Source organism: Sinocyclocheilus grahami, unplaced genomic scaffold, assembly GCF_001515645.1.
Source record: "Sinocyclocheilus grahami isolate Dianchi unplaced genomic scaffold, SAMN03320097.WGS_v1.1 scaffold495.1, whole genome shotgun sequence".
NCBI lineage: Eukaryota > Metazoa > Chordata > Actinopteri > Cypriniformes > Cyprinidae > Sinocyclocheilus > Sinocyclocheilus grahami.
The window spans coordinates 890,006-912,069 of record NW_015505674.1 but is presented as its reverse complement, the minus strand read 5'-3'; the positions used below and the strand labels follow the sequence as shown (position 1 = coordinate 912,069).

Below are 22,064 nucleotides of genomic sequence, written 5' to 3'. Positions count from 1 at the left end.
TTTTAATGCATGCAGCCTTTGTAGCATAAGAGACAAAACAATACTTTTGACCAGTAGTGTATTTTTCGGGTGTTCTATTTGCTGGCAGCTTGGTATCATAGGGATGAACCTGCAGTGCAGTGCAAAACAAAAAGCAAATACTGAAGTATTTCAAATAATTCATCTAAATTATTTCCCAGCGGCCTCTTATGTGTACTCTTTCTTTCTATTGCAAACTGAGGACAGATTCACTGGACACTTCACTACGCCCTTCACTTCAACACCTGCTGTACAAGACTAAAAATCACGTAACTCCTCGATTTACAACAATCTGGCCAAAAAATTACAACTAGCCAAAATACTCGGACTTTCCAACTTTTCCACACTTAAAGCATTTTGAGAACAAATACGATTTTTGTTAAACTTAAATCCTTTTGGATTAGCCTTTAAATAGTTCAATATCGTGTTGAAACATTATAAAGACAGAACCAGCACAGAACACAAGTCTTTTGCTGATGAAAATGCCTTTTTCATAGTCTCTTCTCGTTTATGCTTAGTAGATCCCGGCCCGTGTTGAACCTCAGACCACTGAATGGTCGTTATGGTGCGTGGCGCTCAGGACCGTGTGGTTGAAGGAGGACGCAGACCGGTCCGAACCCTCTGCTGTACCGTTCACATTCTCCTGCCGCTGACAGCACAGGATCTGTTTGAACGTGATGCTCATCTCCTTGTCCCGGTAGGAGTATATGATAGGGTTCATGGCAGAGTTGAATTCCGCTAAAAGAAGGAAGAATTTCTCGTAGGTCAGGACACTGCAGTTGGAGCAGACCACGTCCAGCAGGAGAAGCACCAAACCAGGCGTCCAGCACACAATGAAAGCACCTGAAAAGCAAGAGGAAATGGATGCAACTCATGAGTATTTGAGGACACTGTCAAGTTAAATCTGTACCGATTTAGCAGGTTTAAAAGTAGCACAGTCAAGCTCAATAACTGTAACATGAGAGTTCCTCACAGCACACAACTATCCTCCTTAGTTTAGGATTATTCAACATTTTCTGTAGTGTGTATATTAAGTATTAAGAGTTATCCCAAGACTTTTCAAACTAACTCAACAGCAAACATTTACAATCAAAACAAACAAGCAAAAATTCATCAAATATATTATTTACAAAAATAGATGTATTTAAGGGTAACACTTTACAATAAGGTTCATTAGTTAATAGTAGTATTAGTTAACGTGAACTAAGCATGCACTCTAAAAAAATGCTGGGTTGTTTCAACCAAACTTTGGGTCAAATATGGACTAACCCAACTTTTGGGTTAGACATTTTAGGTAACACTTTATTTTAAGGTGTCCTTGTTACACATGTTACATGTACTTACTATTATAATAACAATAAATTATGCATAATTACATGCAAGTAACCCTAAGCCAAACCCTAATCCTAACTCTAACCATAAAGTAAGTACATATAGTTAATTGATATTACTCAGTACTTAAATGTATAATTACACTGTAACAAGGATACCTTAAAATAAAGTGTAACTAAATTGTATTTAAAAATTTAACCCAACGGTTGGGTTAGTCCATATCTGACCCAAATTTGGGTTGAAACAACCCAGCATTTTTTAGAGTGTGAACAATACTTCTAAAACATTTATTGATCTTATTTAATGTTAATTTCAACATTTACTAATGCATTATTAAAGTCAAAAGTTGTATTTGTTAACATTAGTTAATGCACTGTGAACTACCACGAACAAACAATGAATGACTGTATTTTAATTAACTAACATTAACAAAGATTTATACATACTGTAGCAAATGTATTGTTCATTGTTAGTTCATGTTAGTTAATACATTAACTAATGCTAACAAATGATGCCTTATTGTAAAGTGTTGCCTATTTAAGTTATAGATAAATCATTCGCATAAACATAAGGCTACGCACAGAACAATTAAAGTATCACTTTAAAAAATGCTGGGTGGTTTCATCCCAACTTTGGGTCAAATATGGGATAACCAAGCTGTGGGTTAAATTTTTTTATTACATTTTTAACCCAAAAGTTGGGTTATATTTGACCCAAAGTTGGGGTGAAACAACCCAGCATTTTTTAATGTGATATTTCAAGTATAGAAATTGAATACTAAGCAGTTAGAGTGCAAAAATAATTTATAAATAGCAAACTTTCAGTATGATGCTAAGTTCACATCAAAAAAAAAAAAAAACTACAAGTATGCTTAGTAGTATAAAAACGATTAAACTAGTAGTTTTCTGAGAGCATGCTTCAAAGTGTACTTTCATTAACTAAAATGTGGGATAGAGGCATATGCAACTAGTAAACAGTACAAGTTCAGGTTACACTTTATTTTGACAGTCCACTTTAGACATTCTACTAACTATAAGTAACTTTGTAACTACATGTCAACTAATTCTCATTCATTTGCAACTACATGTCTACTAACTCTCAGTAGGGTAGGTTTAGGGTTAGTGGAGTAAGCTGACATATACTTGCAGAGCTTCTGATAGTCAGTATATTGTATGTTGTGGACCTATCAAAATAAAGTGTTAGAAGATATTAAGCAGTCAGTTTACTAATACTCTAATTGACACGTAGTTGCAAAGTTACTTATTGTTAGTAGAATGTCTAAGGTGGACTACCGAAATAAAGTGTTACCCAGGTTCACTTGTTTAAACTGTTACTGCATACACTTGAAGTACACTTTAAAGTATACTTTTATAAACAAACAAAAAAGGGCCAATTTAGTCCAAAGTATAGAAACAATACACTTATTGTATTCACTACACTAAACTTATTGTATACAATATACACTTAAAGTATATTACTAGTACTACTGCATACAGTGTAGGCCTACTGAAGTGAAGTGACATGTGGCCAAGTATGGTGACCCATACTCGGAATTAGTGCTCTGCATTTATCCCATCCAAAGTGCACACACACAGCAGTGAACACACACACGGAGCAGTGGGCAGCCATTTATGCTGTGGCGCCCGGGGAGCAGTTGGGGGTTCGGAGCCTTGCTCAGGGGCACCTCAGTCATGGTTTTGAAGGTGGGAGAGGGTGCTGTACATTCACTCCCCCCACCTACAATCCCTGCCGGTACGAGACTTGAACCCACAACCTTTGGGTTACGAGTCCGACTCTCTAACCATTAGACCACGACGTATGTAGGTTACTTACATACTTGAAAAAATACTCAATTTTTGTCAGGGATGAAGTGATAAAACATTTGTTGAAAAATATTTCATACAGTACTTTATATCATACAGTTTAAAATTGGCCTATTTTAGCAAATACAGAGTGTCATAACTTTAGCTTAGCAGCATGCCAATGGCAAATTGTGTAAACAGTTGCAAGTCAAGTCTCCTAAACTGTAAAAAAAATAAAAATAAATTGAAAATAAAATATAAAAGACAATAATAGCACATTTTACAAGAAAATACTATTTCAGCCGTTTTTTTTTTCTCTTCAGTGCATGTGGTTTGTGTAAAGACAGCATTTTATGGTCTTCTTCAGGGATGCTTCCTTAGAAGGTAGTTTCCTGTATAGGCAGTGCACTAAGTTTTAAAAGAGCCTGCATCTCATAAGGCAACGGATATCTGGCTTTTCCATTACTAACAGAAGGGCAGGGTTGCATCCCTGTGCTTAAACAATCCTTATAGTGTATATATATCTTTGTGCCAAACTTTTCCTTTTTTATAAATCTATCCCAACATGACTTTGACTACCAAAAAGTGTTTACTGAAAAAGAACATTTTGGCTACAGTTGCTTTTTTGCAGGACCGAAATACATTTGCAAGAGCACTACTCTTCTTTTAGTCGAACGCAGCTGCTCTTGAATGGTTTACATCACTAGAAAGTTATGTGGAGACTCTCAGCAGTTAGATAAACTCCAAGCTGTTTCCAGCACAGCTTTGCCACATGTTTTGCTCTCTCTCTGAACGAACCCAGAGATGTGAGCGAGGGGCACTGAAGACCGCGTTTGAAGTCAGAGACTCTGACAAAATTGTAGTTTCCACCACAAAAGACCCCTGCTTAAAACGTCCTGTTTGTTTGTTTTACTCAGAAACCTGATGCCACTTCAGATTCATTGTTCTTCTGAGAATAATCTTTTTTTTTTTTTTACGCAAACAGCTAATTTGAAACAGAGGTTAGTGAGGGTCAGTTTTGGAAGAGAGAAAAACAAAAAAATCCCATAAATGTAGCTACACATTTTGATAATATGATTTAGGTCGACCCTAGTATGGACTTGGATTCAAATGAGTTGACCTTGACTACAATATCGCTACTGTAATCAAATCTGTCGTTGCTGTTCATAGCATACAGTGATGCTGCTGATTTCATGCTCTCCCTGAAACATTTTACTAGGTTTTATTAACTAATATTTTTGTCATCCGATTTAGGGTGAAATCTGACATTGGTTAAATTGTAATTTCATCCACCAAAACACAATTTTGATTTAATTTCGCCTGTATGAGTGCTCTGTAAGTGGCATTATCATGACATGATACCTCCACACACATTTCTGCTAACAACTAAATGTAATAATTAGATGTACTTTATCCCTAATCTGCGTATCATGTAATAGCCATTAGTTTGATGGATAATTATGTGTTTGAGGTAAGTATTTCTCCCAGTACTGTACAGACACACAAATAAAGCCAGATCCATGAGTGCAGTGGGAAAATTACTTTTAAAAGTAATGCATTACAATATTGCGTTACTCCATGAACAAGTAACTAATCGCGATACTTAATTACCAAAGTAATGCATTACGTTACTTTTGTGTTACTTTTTGTCACACGGGCTGGGTTTACTTCTTAGATTTTTAATAACAAAACACCCACAAGTTATTACATTTTTGCAACTTTAAGGGTCACATCAAAAGTGAAATTAATAAGCCTGAAGAAAGTGCCTCTGCACGTTACTCACAGGAGAGGCGTCAGCGAATGAACTTATTTGAAAAAGTAACTCAGATATTTTGTTGTAAATTTATAAGTAACGAGTTATTGTACTAGGTACTTGAAAAAAGTAATCTGATTACGTTACTTGCATTACTTGTACTGCATGGGTGTGGATGAACTGAATCATTTGATACTTTACAGTAGGCTTGCCGCGATTGACGGTGCTGACAGTGATACGTCACTTGCCCACCTCGGCACGACCCCCACCGTCGTTTTGATTTTTTTATAGTAATAAAAATAATTTGGTTCAGTAAAAGAACAGACACTACACTTAAAAACTGAATGCGGCTGCTCAATGCAGCGTGCCGAACGACAGTAGCATCACAGAACAGATTTAATTTCTCCAGTGAGGAGAGCGAGTCGAGCTGACGGACGAGAAGAGCGAGGTGAGACAGACGAGAAGAGTGAGGTGAGGCGAGACAGACGAAAAGAGTGAGGTGAGGTGAGACAGACGAAAAGAGTGAGGTGAGGTGAGACAGACAAGACTATCGCGGATGATTTAGTCTCGAAACGAGATGCAAAAGCGCCTGTTTGGCAATATTTTGGATTTTGAAAAGCCTATTGACTTTTACCGTTTATCTAAGGTGATTTTGGAAGCTTTTTTAAACATTCGTTTCTTATTTAATTGGTTCCAAATTGTTTGCTGATTTTTACTTTATTTAAACTTTGTCATTTATTTATTTATTTTTTACATCAAGGTGTATGCCATGCCTCCAAACTTTCTTACTCGTTTTGCTAATAAACGTTCTACGTTTCTTATTTATTTGGTTATATATTATACATGTTTACTTAGCCTATTTCCAGTTTTGTATACCTATTTCAACTTTATGTAAGTTATCTGTTATTTTATATTAGGCATAGCTTGCCCTATAGCATGGTGTATTTTATTTGTTTTGTTAATAAAAGTTCAATGTTTTATATATAGGCTAAAGTGAGTTTGACGTTGTATTTTGTTGTTGCATTCAAGCAATTGAGGCCAAACTGCCGCTAATTTGAAAGTGAAAGTAAAATGCGCACGGCGCTTTTAAACTATTTAAACGCGAAGGAAAGCGAGGAAAAGAGGGGAAATTCAAACGAACTAAAAACGAACAATTGCTTTACGCCGAATTGCCGCTATTTGAAAGTGAAAATAAAATGCGCACACAGCTTTTACAAGCTGTTTAAAAGCGAAGGAAAGTGAGGAAAAGAGGGAACGCCCCCACGGTGTTACCGGTGTTGTCACGTCGATTAACCGGTGGGAAAATTTCCTCACCGTCACAACCCTACTTTACGGTACCTTTATTAAAACTGAACAATTCGATGCGATTCTAAACAGCAGTATTAGTCAAAGCACCCAAGGTTTATTGTTTGTTTAGCAATGCATTGATATTTCACCCTTCATTCTGAATGTCATAACTACATGAGGATATTGGTTATGTACAAATAAGCCCGTAAAGACATCCCTCACCCTTCATTAAAGTTCTCTTCCACTTTCAAGCTGAATAAGCAGTTAAATTGGCAGCTGCTCAAAGCTTTGCTTCGTCTTAGAGCAGGATTTCAATTTATTACTTCCTCAAAGGCTTATTAACACCATCAGGCACAATGACTGGGGTGTTCAGACAAACACTGCAAGAGATTCAGGTCCAGAGGCAAAATAACTTTGCCAAGTCGTGTGAATGTTTGGTTTGTCTAGGAAGTACTGTATGGCTTTCCTTGACACCAGCAAGGAATTGGCCATATCTAAAGGAAAGCATGCCTTGATTGTTTTGGAAAGTGGAAGTCATGCGATTTATTTTTTTTGCCAGTTATTCAGTATGTTTACACTTTTTGGAACAGATATCCTAAAATAAATAACATGATAATGACTACTATTTATTATTGAGTGTGTTCGATTGGTGCTGGAAACGTCTAGAGTAAGGAGATATCCATACAGAAAGTGTTTTTCATTCCACTTCACTGCTTTTCCATTGGTTTTCTATGTAAAGATGCTCTTAATGGATGTGTTGGATTTGCATTTCACATATTTTGTGGCGTCTAGCACATGACACAATGTTTTATGAAGACAATGCTCAAGTTAAAAGAAGTTCTAGACTTCTTGCTGTTTTTTTTAATAGAAAAATACATTCTGTGTGAATGACTCCTATGACTGCAAAAATATAAACTATCACTGATTCATTGTAGGGGTTGTGAGAAACGTTATGGTATGTACATGCATTATCAACACATATAGCCATGAGAAAATCATTCAATAACTAAAAATTCAAAAGTTATGTTGCAGTCTGAATTGTATGTAATTAGTTAAATGGCCCAGGAACCATAAAGTAAAGCAAGGAAGAAAAAAAAAAGAAATAGAAAAGAAAAATTTTATTGTTTTCACTGGCTGCACACAAAAACAAGCATTCAGCAAGACCAGTGTAGTCCAATTCATGAACACATTAAAACCTTTTATAAACTTGTCTTTTTAATAAATCGCTCAAGAAGTTTAATAAACTTCATTTATTGATGTCAGTTATTATAAATCAATCTCTAACCATTGAGGGGTGTTTTTTCCCAAAAGCATTGTGGTCGCAAGTTCTGATATTATAGTTAGAAGAATAGTTTCTTGTTAGTACGATGTGCATGTAAATAGATCATGCTTTTATATATATACAATATATACACTCTAAAAAAAAAAGGTGCTTCAGCGGTTCTTCAGTGGTTCTTTGGAGTGGTTAAGGTGCTATATAGCACCACTACCGTATAAAGAACCTGTTAAGCCCCTGTATGGTTCTTCAGCGGTTCTTCAGGGGTTCTTTGGAGTGGTTAAGGTGCTATATAGCACCACTACCGTATAAAGAACCTGTTAAGCCCCTGCTCTTCAGCGGTTCTTCAGGGGTTCTTCAGTGGTTCTTTGGAGTGGTTAAGGTGCTATATAGCACCACTACCGTATAAAGAACCTGTTAAGCCCCTGTATGGTTCTTCAGCGGTTCTTCAGGGGATCTTCAGGGGTTCTTCGGAGTGGTTAAGTTGTTATATAGCCCCACTTCCGTATAAAGAACCTGTTAAGCCCCTGTATGGTTCTTCAGCGGTTCTTCAGGGGATCTTCAGGGGTTCTTCGGAGTGGTTAAGTTGTTATATAGCCCCACTTCCGTATAAAGAACCTGTTAAGCCCCTGTATGGTTCTTCAGCGGTTCTTCAGGGGATCTTCAGGGGTTCTTCGGAGTGGTTAAGTTGTTATATAGCCCCACTTCCGTATAAAGAACCTGTTAAGCCCCTGTATGGTTCTTCAGCGGTTCTTCAGGGGATCTTCAGGGGTTCTTCGGAGTGGTTAAGTTGTTATATAGCCCCACTTCCGTATAAAGAACCTGTTAAGCCCCTGTATGGTTCTTCAGCGGTTCTTCAGGGGATCTTCAGGGGTTCTTCGGAGTGGTTAAGTTGTTATATAGCCCCACTTCCGTATAAAGAACCTGTTAAGCCCCTGTATGGTTCTTCAGCGGTTCTTCAGGGGATCTTCAGGGGTTCTTCGGAGTGGTTAAGTTGTTATATAGCCCCACTTCCGTATAAAGAACCTGTTAAGCCCCTGTATGGTTCTTCAGCGGTTCTTCAGGGGATCTTCAGGGGTTCTTCGGAGTGGTTAAGTTGTTATATAGCCCCACTTCCGTATAAAGAACCTGTTAAGCCCCTGTATGGTTCTTCAGCGGTTCTTCAGGGGATCTTCAGGGGTTCTTCGGAGTGGTTAAGTTGTTATATAGCCCCACTTCCGTATAAAGAACCTGTTAAGCCCCTGTATGGTTCTTCAGCGGTTCTTCAGCGGTTCTTTGGAGTGGTTAAGGGGCTATATAGCACCACTACCGTAAAACCTGTAAGCCCCTGTATAGTTCTTTAAAGGTTCTTTAACTCTCTCTCTTAGTTTAGTTGGGGAAAGGGTTAAAACAACATTAAAATACAGTCTATTTCTTGAAGATATAATTGTTTTGCCCCCAAGGCCCCATAAGGAAATATTCCAGGGCCCCCACATGAGTCCTTTGACCTCAGAAAAAAGGGACCTCTCCACAAACAGCAACACCAACTTCACACATTACTGACCAGTTAGACTTTATTTCTGGAGTCTCTAAAACAGTAGTTCTTTATTGAGAACTAAGGTTTAGATGTTTTTTTTTTTTTTCAACTTACCGTTTTGGTGAATAGTGTTTGCTTTAGTTGCCTCTTGACCCTTGACTTTAATTTAAGTTTAAAAAATAATTTTCTCTTTGGCTGTTACAATGGTGTTTATAATTCACATATGTGATGACAAGGAACTTATGGTAAAATAATTTCATGCGTCTGAGTCTCTGGTTGCATTTTATCAAAATCTGTAGTTCTTTTATGAGTTTTATGTTATTGCAGTTCTACGATACTACGTGACAATGTGAGAAAATTGTATAAACCACTTTTAGAATGATGGGTTATAAAGAGGTTTCAGTTCTGCCACTCATAGACATGAAAAATCAGCATGTGAACCTCAGCAATGGTGACAAAATAATCTGATAATTTTGATATAATTTTTGAACATCACAAAACAGCGCAGTAAAAAGTCACAACAAAAATAACAGCAAACAGTAAGAATAAAAGAAAATGCTAAGACAATGCAGCTGCATAATATATTCATGTCGCAATGCATGCTGGGAGCCATGGATGAGTTATGATTGGTGCACCATTGTTGAGTGCTATATGTGCTATAAGTGCTATATGGCACCTCTTATGGTTCTACATGGCACCATTTGACAAAGGTGCTATATAGCACCTATAAAAATAGGTGCTAAACACCACTAAAAGTGGTTCCCCTATGATTACAAGCCAAAGAACCGCTTTTAGTGCTATATAGCACCATTTTTTTTAGAGTGTATATATACAAACTTCATTATACATCTTTTAGTTTGTCAAGAGAATGAAGGCTGTTTTTGAAGAGTGTGCATCTTTGAATATGCTCTATTACTTTGGAATATAATGTAAGAGGAAAGTCACGACTGAATCAAACATAGTGAAGTGGAGCAAAACAACGGACAGAACCAAAAAAGTGAAGTAGTCCCCAGACGCCATGTTTGTTATTTACAATGGTTAATTGGCAGAAGTTATTACTTCACCTGCTTGACAATGTCATTAACAACAGTTCTACTGTTAAATCAATGTGGTCTGAGTGACGGATATGCAGCTAAGTTACTACGGTTCGGCATCGAATAACATCTGATTCTCTGTCTAATCCACAAGTGATGCTAACTTTTAACTTCCACGGTGTGTGAAAATTCAAACAGAATTTGCAGCTGCTTACAACAACACCGTGTATTTACTGTCACATGACAAACCTTGACTCACACGAGATAAGTTTAGAATTTAGAATGTTTCGAAACATTTAGAATGCAGAATCAATCAGTGTCTATCAACATTAACCACCCACCAGTAAAAGTTATCTCTGCAAAACAAGTGCTATTATTATTTTTTTCTTTTTTGGTAACACTTTATAATAACTTCCATTTATAAATCATTAACAGACATTATATAATTCTTAACAGATCATTGGTTAATATATATTCACATAGCTAGATATATGAGATAATGTTCTCGTTAATCTTTACTAATGAACTTACTAAACATTACCTAATGATTGATATGTGATTATTTAATGTAAATTGAAATGCTTACAAATGTCAGTAAACGTTCAGTTCATATGATCTTCATTTGTTGGTCTTTGTTCGTTGTGTAGACCTCTATTTACACATCTTAAATAATCTGTTAACTATTTGTTCATGTTTTTGCAGTAGCCAATCTAAAGTGGAAACTATTCATCATTTGCAAATGTTTATAAATGTTTACTAATAATTAATACCTTTATGAGCCGTCATCTTGATGGCAAAAAGTGTCCCGAAAGACCTGCATTTACCCTATTCACACATCTTTACTAATCATTTATCAATCATTTGTTCATGTTTTTGCAGTAGCCAATCTAAAGTTGAAACTATTCATCATTTGTAAATGTTTATAAATTATTACTAATCATTTAGTATGTTTATGGGCATTGGACTTTTAGCTAGTGTAACAAGGTTTGTGTAAAAGGTGGCTGGTTGAGTTTAGCTAAATGCTTGATAAAGACATAACAGATTGTAATTTTGGTGCAAAACTATTTTTTTATTGCCTCAACACTCACATTAGTATACTACTCTTCAGTATATCCTTAAACAGGATAGTCATTGAATCGTAAATAAACAGAGGGGAAACACATAATTTTTGTAAATAAAATACTTGTTCATTTATCAAAACAATATAATATAAACCGATTGAACAGTGTTCCCTTATAAAAGTCAAATTGACCCCTGTACACTGTTGACCCTTTAACCAACCCTTAAACCTACCCATACCATCAAACCGGTCTATAACCTGACCCGTATCACACCTCGATAGCAGCGAAAGTGTTGTGCATTAACACAAGCTTTTAATCATCTGTTAAAATCATTTGTAGATTTACAATATGTGCTTGATCATATGGAAGTTTAATGACATTTGTAAACATTTTAACTTACATGAAACAATGATTTGTTTATTAAAAAAAAAAGTTTATTAGAAAACATTAACAAGCACATTATCTCAAGTTTCTAACTCTTTGATTATATATTAACTAATGAGCATTTAAGCATTATGTAATGCTTGTTAATGATTTATTAATGAAAGTTATTATTAAGTGTTACCTTTTTATTTTTTGTGGACAACACATGGCCAAATGTTTGTGGTCAAAAATATGCAGCAGTAGCAGGAGGTTGATGGGAATTCAGTGAGACGGCAACACCTGTGGAAGTGCTTAGTGCATGCTTTGCATAGTTAACAGCAGATTTGGGACTGAAGTATTTGGCAAATGCATAGTCATTTGTTCAGTCCTCCACGGAGGTATACCTATGATGAAAATTACAGGCCTCTCTCATCTTTTTAAGTGGGAGAACTTGCACAATTGGTGGCTGACTAAATACTTTTTTTCCCCACTGTATATTAGGGTTGGAATGGTTCGTGGAAAAAAATCGAACCATACGGTTCTCCACACACGGTTCGGCACGCGCTAGGACCGCGGTTCAACTTAAATCTGACAATGCATCTGAAATATGGTTTGCTATAAATAACATGTAAAACAAACAGGGTTCGGCTAATATATGTTTCTGTTGATGGATGCGCATTCTGGCTTCCCAATACTTTACACCAACAGCGATGAAAAAAACAAAAAACGTGGACAAACCATTCACTCTTGTTCAATGCGAGTGCCGTATGCTGGAATATGAGCATTTATTCCATCATCACCCGGGTGCTGATAGCGCGCGAGTGCAGGTGAGACCTGAACAGCACACCTTGATATCTGTGTTTAAGCTAAACTAATTTAAGCTTTGCCAGTTTAAACATTTAAGAGCCAGAGGACGCAAGCTCACGTGCTCATCCGAAGAGCGCAAACCCGCGCCTCAGAACGCACGCACATATTAAACTTTCTCTGAAGTATTGTTTAAACGACAAATTCACACAAAAATTATGTCAAAATGCCCGTCTTGGTAAAGTATCCTATAGCAGACATAGCCGGCTGAACGTACTGTATCAGTGCATTCTCTTAAAGTGACAGCACTTTATTAATCAAACAGCATTAATAAGTTAATATAGTTATATAAGTTAATATAGTTATACAAGCAATATAAGTTAACAGCATTAATCAATTACACAATATTAATCAAACAGCAACAACAAAGAAATCACTCACTGCTCTTGATTGAATAGCTTTTGTAACTTTAATAAAGATTAATCTTTAATTTATACAGTCAAATATGCAATGCTATTTTACATTTCATTACTTTATTCAATTTCTGCACTTTTGAAAATCACTGTTTATTTTATTTGTATCTTTACTCTATTGCAGTGTTTCCCAACCTTTTTTTTAGTCGCGGCACCCTTTGGAAATGTTAACAAACTTGTAGCACCCTACAAAATTAATTTTGTCACAATATTTGAAATTCCAACTTCGATATGATAATTTGAAAAGCATAGATATTCGGTACAACAGGGAATAACTGCAGAATAGAATGTCATACAGATATTTTTTATATTATTTAAACATTTTGTCCATCAATGGTGGAAATCAGTAGGCTAATTTCTAATGAAGAGACCAATTTATATGACAGATTTTAATGTAGGCTTTTATACATATGTAAACATTATTTAATTACCATTATAACTAGCTATCTCACAAAGTTTTTTTAATTTTACAGTGGGGTAATTTTGGTGCAGTAGCACGAGATGGCTTGATTTCAAACTTTGAACTGAATAAAAAATGACAAGTAAGCAGTCAGAAATAGAATAAGAACAAATAAAGAAATTAATAATGATAGCACAAATAAAAAATAGCGACAGGCCTTCGAATTAAACAAATTGCTTTTTAGTTTTTCAGGTAGGTCTAACAGTGGGTTAAGATATTTAACTTTTTATTTTTTTTACCAATTATCCAAATAATGTTTAGTCCTAGAAAGCTATTATTATCAGAGGAAATGTGAGCATAACATAGCGGTTAGCAGATCAATGAATGAGAGGGCAGCGTTACCAGAGTTGCCCATATATACCACACATGTTACAGCACAGTAGGGCTATTGCAGACAGAAACAATACTGTACGACATCGATGTTTCCTGTCGGCTCAATTTGTGAGTGGACTTTGCTGTTCCGAATCGCATGAACGGTATATGAGTGGAGCGACTGAGCGGAGCGCACACGCATAGAGCAGGATAATACACAGAGCGTCACACCACGTGAAAGTGACACCTGAGCGGTGAACTAATTTTCGGCACACGAATTTCGGTGCATCTCTAATTATTGGCGACATCAGAAATGGATATTTTATAATAGATGCTTTTTTTGAACATTTTAGCAATTTAAAAATATAAAAAAAATTGCCACGGCACCCCGGTTGGGAAACACTGCTCTATTGTATTTATTTGTGCTGTTGCTTGTAGTTAGATAGATTATTCTTATTATCTTTATTTTTATTTGACAGTATAGTTTTTCCCTAAACATAGCACATACCGGACCATAGCGAAACTGTGACTATAAAACCGTGATACAAACCGAACCGTGATTAAGTTGAACCGTTCCACCTCTAATAAATATACAGTATGTATATATATATATATATTTCATGATTGAATTAGTGTAGTGAATGTAAAGCTGATGTTCAAGCCATCACCTGCAAACGAAGTTAGTTGTTTGTCTTTATATCTGACAGAGCTGATGAAATCTGATTTAGCGCCATTTTAATGAATGGTTGATGAAAAGATATGCTGATATACTTCTATAACCTTCAAATCAGTGCTGCTTCTTGGGTGTGATGTTTATATTCTCATGAACTACGATTATGGCAGTTTCTAAGATTCAAGAGAGGGAATCCAACAAAATATTTTAATGCAATAGACGCACACAGTTTGGAAATTCAATGGACAGCTTATTATAATCTGTTTTTTGTTTTTAAAGATGGTCACTGCCTTCATGAAACTATCATGAGGGAAAAACAGATACATTGACTTGCAAATTCAAAAATGATCTGTATGCCTTGTAAGCATATCTGAATTTGTCATGTGACCCATTTATGCTGATAAGGCAAGAAACCAGAGAAATAAAAGGCCAACACTTGCAAAATGTATTCCGAATTAAACACCCTGCTGCTTTACACCACATGAGTCCTGATGTCTCGTTTTCTTGAGGAGCGGAAACTGTTCCAATGATTTCATCATCACTGTAACTATGTTATTCTAATATACTTCATACGCCCTTGAGTAACTCAACAAGGGATGAGTCATGCCTTTGAGAAGCCACAAAACTGATTTCAATTTACGTTGTGAAAGTTATTTGTAACAGTAAGGAGATACAGCATCTCATTTTTTCCTCGAAAGTTCTTTTTGGTGGATAGTACATGGAAACCTGAAAAACCACCTCACTAGAAAAACAGGCAAACTTGTGTGACAAATGTTCAAGTCGTTTATAATCAGACAAGCAGTGCACTAAAGAGAATTTTGGAAATACAACGAACTCTCATGCAGATAGAGCAGGGAATTAAATGTGCTGATGTCAACAACTACTGAAATAACCTTGTTGAAACATCTTGTAGCTGGAGACATCAGTCTTTTAGCACTTTTTAGCAGTCTTTTGGCACATATTCTTTTTACCACACCTTTATGTTTTTTAGTAACCACTTCCTGCTGCATAAGTTTGCTTCTTTATATATTTTAGCCGGAAGTTGTGAAATGTTGTGATCAGAATAAGTCAAGTAATAAGTCAGATTTTTTTTTTGAACTGTAATATATTGTAAAGGATTATATCATTTAAACATTAATTACACACAGTAATTCCTACGTTAATAATAGTTATATACATCTCTTTTTTATCTTCAGGGCGAGATAAGAGTACAAAACCTGCTTTCATCCAGAATCCTTGCTCTCCATCCTCTCCAGAGGTTCAAGACAAGCTCTGACCAGTCCAAACAAGAACAGTACTGTTTCCTGCTCAGTGCTTGTGCAGCGGGATGCTGCACCATGACTGGGTTCCTTTTTTTCCAGGCCAGGCTTCACTGGAGGAGCCGGTGAGGCATGACACTGATGCAGTGCAAGCAGTGCAAGGCAAACAGTGGAACTGGCTGCGAGACCACTATGACGGGCCCTCAGCTGTAGACTACTGAAGGGCTACATTGTTCGTCGACTTGAAATTGGCACAATAGAGCGAAGGGTAACATTATGTAGCATTTAGGTAAAGCTGCTTATATATGTATGAACTTTTAGTGGTTTTGAAGCACAGCTTGGAGCCTGGTGCATAATTTGTATTAACGTTGAAGGACACATGAAATCTCGCCAAAACATCAGTGAGTGAATTGGAGAGAATAAATTGATCCCCAGAGCGAATTTTCTATGTCATACTGACATCAATAAAGGACAGATTCTCAGAGAACATGTGCAATTTGGCTCCATGATGCTCATATCCACAATGTAGATACTTGCGGTAGACCAAAAAATTATTAATGATTGTATCATGTTTTTTTTTTTTTTTGCAAAGATTTGATAGTCAAGAGAATTGACCTTTATAAGGTTTCCCACCATTTTCAAATAATATTAAAAATGAGTGAGGACAGTTTGTTTGTTGAACAAGTCATTGTGGTTTAAAACCATCTGCTTATGATTGCAGCATCATAATAAATGATATGATTGCTATTTTTATGTAGTCAATCTATCTGCAAGTGGAATAGTGTGAGCATTAACCCAAACTGAACATGTCACATATCGTCCATGCGTCCAAATATACTTACTTCCCTACCATACAGTAGGCAAAAAACAGTATGTGAAATAAGTAGTATGTCTGAATTTGTAGTATTCATAAAACAGAAGGTGAAAAGTGCCTGAATGACCCTGCGTCTGTCAAACTGCTGGGGTACGCATCTGATGGACACTTTACTGTCCCATCAGGCCACGGAAGAGGATTTGTGAATGTCATTGAGTGACACAACTGATGCCGCAGGTCACATGACAAAGCCAACATGACAGATGCATTACGCCTGGATTACATTCATACTACACATCCATACTATAGCCTATAGAATCAACATTTTAATAATCACAAAGTTCATTCCGCAACAGCTGTAGTACCTACTCAGACAGTATGTAACACAAGAAACAAATGACTCAGATTATAGCCTCAAAATAATGGAAAGATGTTTTCTATGTATACCCAACAAAATCAGAATTGCTATTTTGTGACTTTTAGTTTTTTTGTCTGTTAGTTTTGAGGTCATTTATATCATGGGTGTACAACCCTGCTCCTGGAGGGGTACTATCCTGCTGAGTTTAGCTCCAATCCAAACCAAACACTGAATCAGCTAACCAAGGTGTTCAGGATTGCTTGAAAACAACAGTTTTTTGGAGCAGGGTTGAAACTGAAATCTGCAGGATAGCGGCCCTCCAGGAGCAGGGTTGGCTACCCTGGATCTATATGCTAGAGCAGTGGTTCTCAAATTTGTTCCTGAAGCCCCACCAACACTGCACATTTAGCATATCTCTTTGGCTGCGTTTACATTTGGCATTAGCATGCGAACTGTATCCGGATGTTGTCCTCATACACATTGAAAAGACAAGTGATCGGAATGTTATCCAATCAGCATGTCCGGTCCATAGGTAGTTGAGGATGCATTTTTATCGGATCTCAGTGTAATGTAAACGCAATCCAGCCATCGTGTCTGCATTCGCATGTCGACGTCACGCAAAACCCCGCCCGCTTCTCTCCCGAACTGTCAGAAGGATACAGAACAACAGAGCAACAAAAGAACCTGAATTCACACCTATCTGAATGATCACGCACATGCAGTTGTCGCACCACAACACCTTGAGGCGCTCTACACTGGATGCGACAAAGTGACCGTTGCAAATCATTTGAACTTTGTGTCAGTACGTCATAAACCGAACGAGGCAACAGTTTACTGTCGGGGCTTTGTCGCGCCACGCCGCACCGCGCCGCACATCCAGTGTGGACAGCATCACTGATTATAATGTGTTCTATAGTATTTTGTCACATTTCACCGGTAGACACTGTATAAGACTTAAATATTGCGTTGGAAAAAGAGATCTGATCAGTTATCCAGATAGAGAAGTCACTTGATGTTGCCAAGTGTAAAAGTGCCATGTCCTGATTGACTGATGATCCGATCTGGGGTGCGTTTCCTGTACAATGACGAATCTCTCTGATTAACCACCATAATACGATGCATTGTTGTGGAAACTAACTAGCCAGTCATGACTGTTTCCTGAACACGGTAGCATCTCCCTCATTTGAACCACATTAGTTCAACAATTTAGGGCTGTTGTTAATGACGAGATTCGAGATTTCTGAGATGCTGCTGTATTTAACATGGCACCTGATGACTAATTTACCATGTTTTGTTCCTTGTCATTTTGCTTTATTTGATGTTTGAGTCATCGCGGGTTTCCTCATACATCATACTCCGGGGTTCCCTTAGGCATTTATGCACATGTGCACTCTTCAAAAACGGCGCTTATTGAGGATGCGCTAAAATTTATAGATTAAAATGTATACATATTTAAATAGGATGGAAGACATAGATTGTACTGCATATTAGCTTGCTTATTGTGCCCAAAAGCATCATTTATTTTTATTTTTATTTAAAGTCCATATGTCTTAGTAACAAGAAACTATCCTTCTAACCACAGGTTGAGAGATTTAGTTTCTACCACGTAAGTTTGCGACGCTATTTGCCAATGTTCATTTGAACTATGGTTTGGGGAAACACTGAATCGTTGAACTATGTTGGTAATGACGGAACTTGCGACCATAGTTGGCTAACAATGTTTTTGGGAAATGCACCCCAGCTTGATCAGATCACGGTGATTGCATGCTAATGCCAAGTGTAAATGCAGCCACTGTCTGTCACACCCATTTCAGATCTTGGAGTCTCTACTAATGAGCTGATGACCTGAATCAGGTGTGTTTGACTGAGGAAACATGCTAAATGTGCAGTGTTGTGGGGCTCCAGGAATGTGTTTGGAAACCACTGTGCTAGAGTTGGGGTGTTCAATCCTGCTCCTGGAACCTCACTATCCTACAGAGTTGATCTAAAATTTGAATTAAACACACCTGAGCCAGCTAATCAAAGCCTTTATCATAAACTTCCAAGCAAGTGTGCAAGTTGGAGCTAAACTCTGCATGATGTTTGAACCTCCAAGCCTGGGAGACTTTACTGATGAATTATTGAATGAAAGCAGAACTTACCCAATACAATCACGACCGTTTTCAGCAAGCTCATCATAGTGTCCCTGTTCCGCCGTTGACCCGAGCTGTGCCGGGACATCCTCATGGTTCGCTGACGTACGTACATAAATATGTGGGCATATAGAACAACCATCACCACGAAGGTCACCAGATTGAAGATTGCCCAGAAGCCCAAGTAGGAGTTGCTGTAGAGGGGAGCCATGTTGGAACATGTATCTATGGCACAGATGCAATTCCAGCCCACGCTAGGAATGGCTCCCATGATGATAGACATGGTCCAGATGATGACAATAACTACAACTACTCGTCGATTGCTCATTCGGGTATGGAGCTGCATGCGGAACACAGTTATGTGGCGCTCAATGGCTATAGCTAGCAAGTTGGCAACTGAGGCTGTTAGGCTCGTATCGATGAGGCCTTGGCGAAGCAACCACGTGCTGACTGTTAGCCTTCTCGTATTGGGTCCCGTGTTGAACATCAAGTAGAAATAGGCAAGTCCCGCAAAGAAGTCCGCGGCTGCTAGGTTAGCCATGAGATAGTAGATTGGAAAGTGAAATCGGCGGTTGATGTAGATGGCCACCATCACAAGCAAGTTAGCTAGCATAATAAAAATACATACTGTAATCCCAAGTCCCATCACTAGCTTGCTTACGGCGTTCCATTCTGTGGCCAGATACTTCTGACTACGATTGTAAAAAAAGGCTATGGTTTCATTGTAGTAGCATTGTCCGTCATCCATCCTGAAAGGTTATGCTTCTGAAAAAGATCAAAAAACGTGTCAGTTTCAATATTACATGAAGTCTAATGAAAGTCACACATGGCTTAACGTTTTGCATAATTTATGGCTTGTAATTTCACACTGATGTTAGACATGTCACCCAAACACATTGAGGCCGATGATTTAGAGCCGTATGTTCTGTGATCATGCACAAGAGTATTTAAAATGCATGGTACATCCACATAAATTAACTTGTAATAAGCCCCTCAACAATGTGGCTAGCACTTTATTATACAGTCCTGTTCTGCATGTTCATACTATGTACTTGTTATAGTAAATATACCAACTTGGTAATAACTAGGTAATAATCGTGAATATACCCCTAAACCTAATCCTAACCAATGTAGTTGCCGTATATTATCCTGTACTTTCTTAGGTAAGTACACTGTGCAAAGATAGTTAAGTGCACATACTGTAAAATAAAGTAAAAGCACAATATCTGTATTGTGAACAACAAGTAGGTTTATCGTTTAACTCAAAACTATGTCCAGAACCTAGAGCTGCTTCAAAGGCATAAAATATTGACTTCAAAGCATGCAATTTCCATCTGGTTCCGTTTTATTAGCATGTTACCTCATAATGTTGACCAGGAAAGGCAAATTTATGAAAGTAATCACTATAGTTCAGTAGAGTTTCATTGTTTTTCAAATATATATATTTTCTTAAGAATCATTCATATTATTTACTTTAATTACTATTAATACTTTACTTTTGAAAATGTTGTCATCATTTACCAAAGCAGAAATTTTGAGTAATCTAGTGGTCGCTCTCTTCCCAGCAATTAAAATAAATTAGGACTATAGTTTTCAATCTTTAAAAATCATGCAAAAGCACCATTCAAGTATGCATAAAGTGACACAACAATAAATTTAGTTTGAAAACCTGTCTACACTGAATATCATACTAATATATATATATAATAAATAATAAATAAATGTTGAACCCTTTTCAATACAACAGTTTCTTTTAGCCATTACTAAAACTTCAAAACACACTTTTTTTTCTGCTCACATTCAGCTATGTCAGGCTCAGCATGCTATCAGTTGTTTAGAATTCAAATGCCAAGTGAGAGTGGATGACCTTTCCACAGTTATTGTGTACTTCTAAACCTATCATCACCACACATTGTTCCATAGTGCTGGGATACAGACATATGGGTCCTGTCATTGTGTGTCAATGTGTTTTATCACATAGTTTCAGGCCCCTGATCTCTAAAGGCAATGGACAAGAGTGGTCGGTTTGTCATTTGAAGCAATGCTTAAAGCCACAGTTTCAGCATTATTGAAGCACCCATCCTCAATGGATAAAAGCAGTGGAAAGGAAATTCCAGAAAAGCCTTTGCTGAGTGCATTTGATAACGTTGTATCTTCACAGCGTCTCCTGCTAAAACCACAGTGCAAGACCGTTACTCAAGGAAACGCTTTGTGATAGTAAATATATATTTTAAACTGTTTTTCTTAGGAGGTATGCATCATAAAAAATAAAAAAATGAATAAATTCATTTTTATTTTCCAATTGATTCTTCCAAATATTTCTCAAAAATATTTCATTTTATGCAATGTAATTTTATTTTTTATGGCAAAAGAAAAATTATATATATATATATATATTTTTTTTATGTTCAAATACTTTTTGGTTTCAATACATTCATCACTAAATGACATGCATGATCCTGTTTATTTAGTGATTTATTAGACAATCTTGGAAGAATATCTACTTAATAAAAGAGTTTAAATAGAGTGTTCATGCGAACACTTTTCCAGAAAATCAACCAGACCCAGATCATAATCATCAATATAACATAGCATCAAAAGCAAACATTACTATGCAATATAAATACTGTGCAGGCAAACTTTCTGAGAATGAGATTAAGGAACGAGCACCAGCACCAGCCTTGATCCATTTCAGTATTGGTCCCCTGCCTGTCTGAGAATACAATGCAGGCATTGTCCTGCACCCATCCTGTCAAAAAAGCTATGAAACTGGATTGTTACAAAGAATAAATTGTTGCAAGCTGGTCACAATCCAGGAAGAATGATGACCACAGGAAACATAGTGGTGGATATAACTCATTTTGAGTTTTCATGTTCACAAACTTTTGAAGGGTTATTCTGCATTAAAGATATATTACAAAAACAATGTATCATGTAGACTACAAACAAAACTATTGATTGAAAATTCACATAGAATTGTATGCATTTTGTCAATATACATTTGTTAGAATCCACAATTCTACATTCACAATGTAAAATCACAATATTACCCTGCAAGAACACTTCTAAGTTCTAGAGGAAGTTGTTCATTTCAGTCTGAAAATTACAGCCTCACTTGGTCCCTGGGGCAAAACCCTGCTCTCAACAACAAGTGATATAGAGCCTGTTTTAGCATGTCGTCCTGCCATGGACTTGGACTTCAGGTTCAACTTGGAACTGGTTGCAGATGTGCTAATTGTATCTTTTACCTACTCTGTCAGAGTGCACTTAAAGGGCTTTCTCTGACAGCCTTAGACAATGAAAACAAACACACACACAAAAAAAGTATATATATATA

The 22,064-nt window shown here is 36.9% G+C and overlaps 1 protein-coding gene across 1 annotated transcript in view; it reads right to left on the bottom strand.

The window, feature by feature from the left end:
• LOC107554242 (lysophosphatidic acid receptor 1-A-like) overlaps positions 1-22,064 on the bottom strand; it is a 28,540-nt gene continuing 6,476 nt past the window's right edge. Inside the window, exons 2-3 of the mRNA XM_016236700.1 lie at positions 18,737-19,492; positions 1-861 (exon numbers count right to left, since the gene is read on the bottom strand). Of these exons, the coding sequence (XP_016092186.1) occupies positions 560-861; positions 18,737-19,475 (1,041 nt within the window). The 5' untranslated portion in view covers positions 19,476-19,492 and the 3' untranslated portion in view covers positions 1-559. The remainder of the gene's footprint in view (positions 862-18,736; positions 19,493-22,064) is intronic.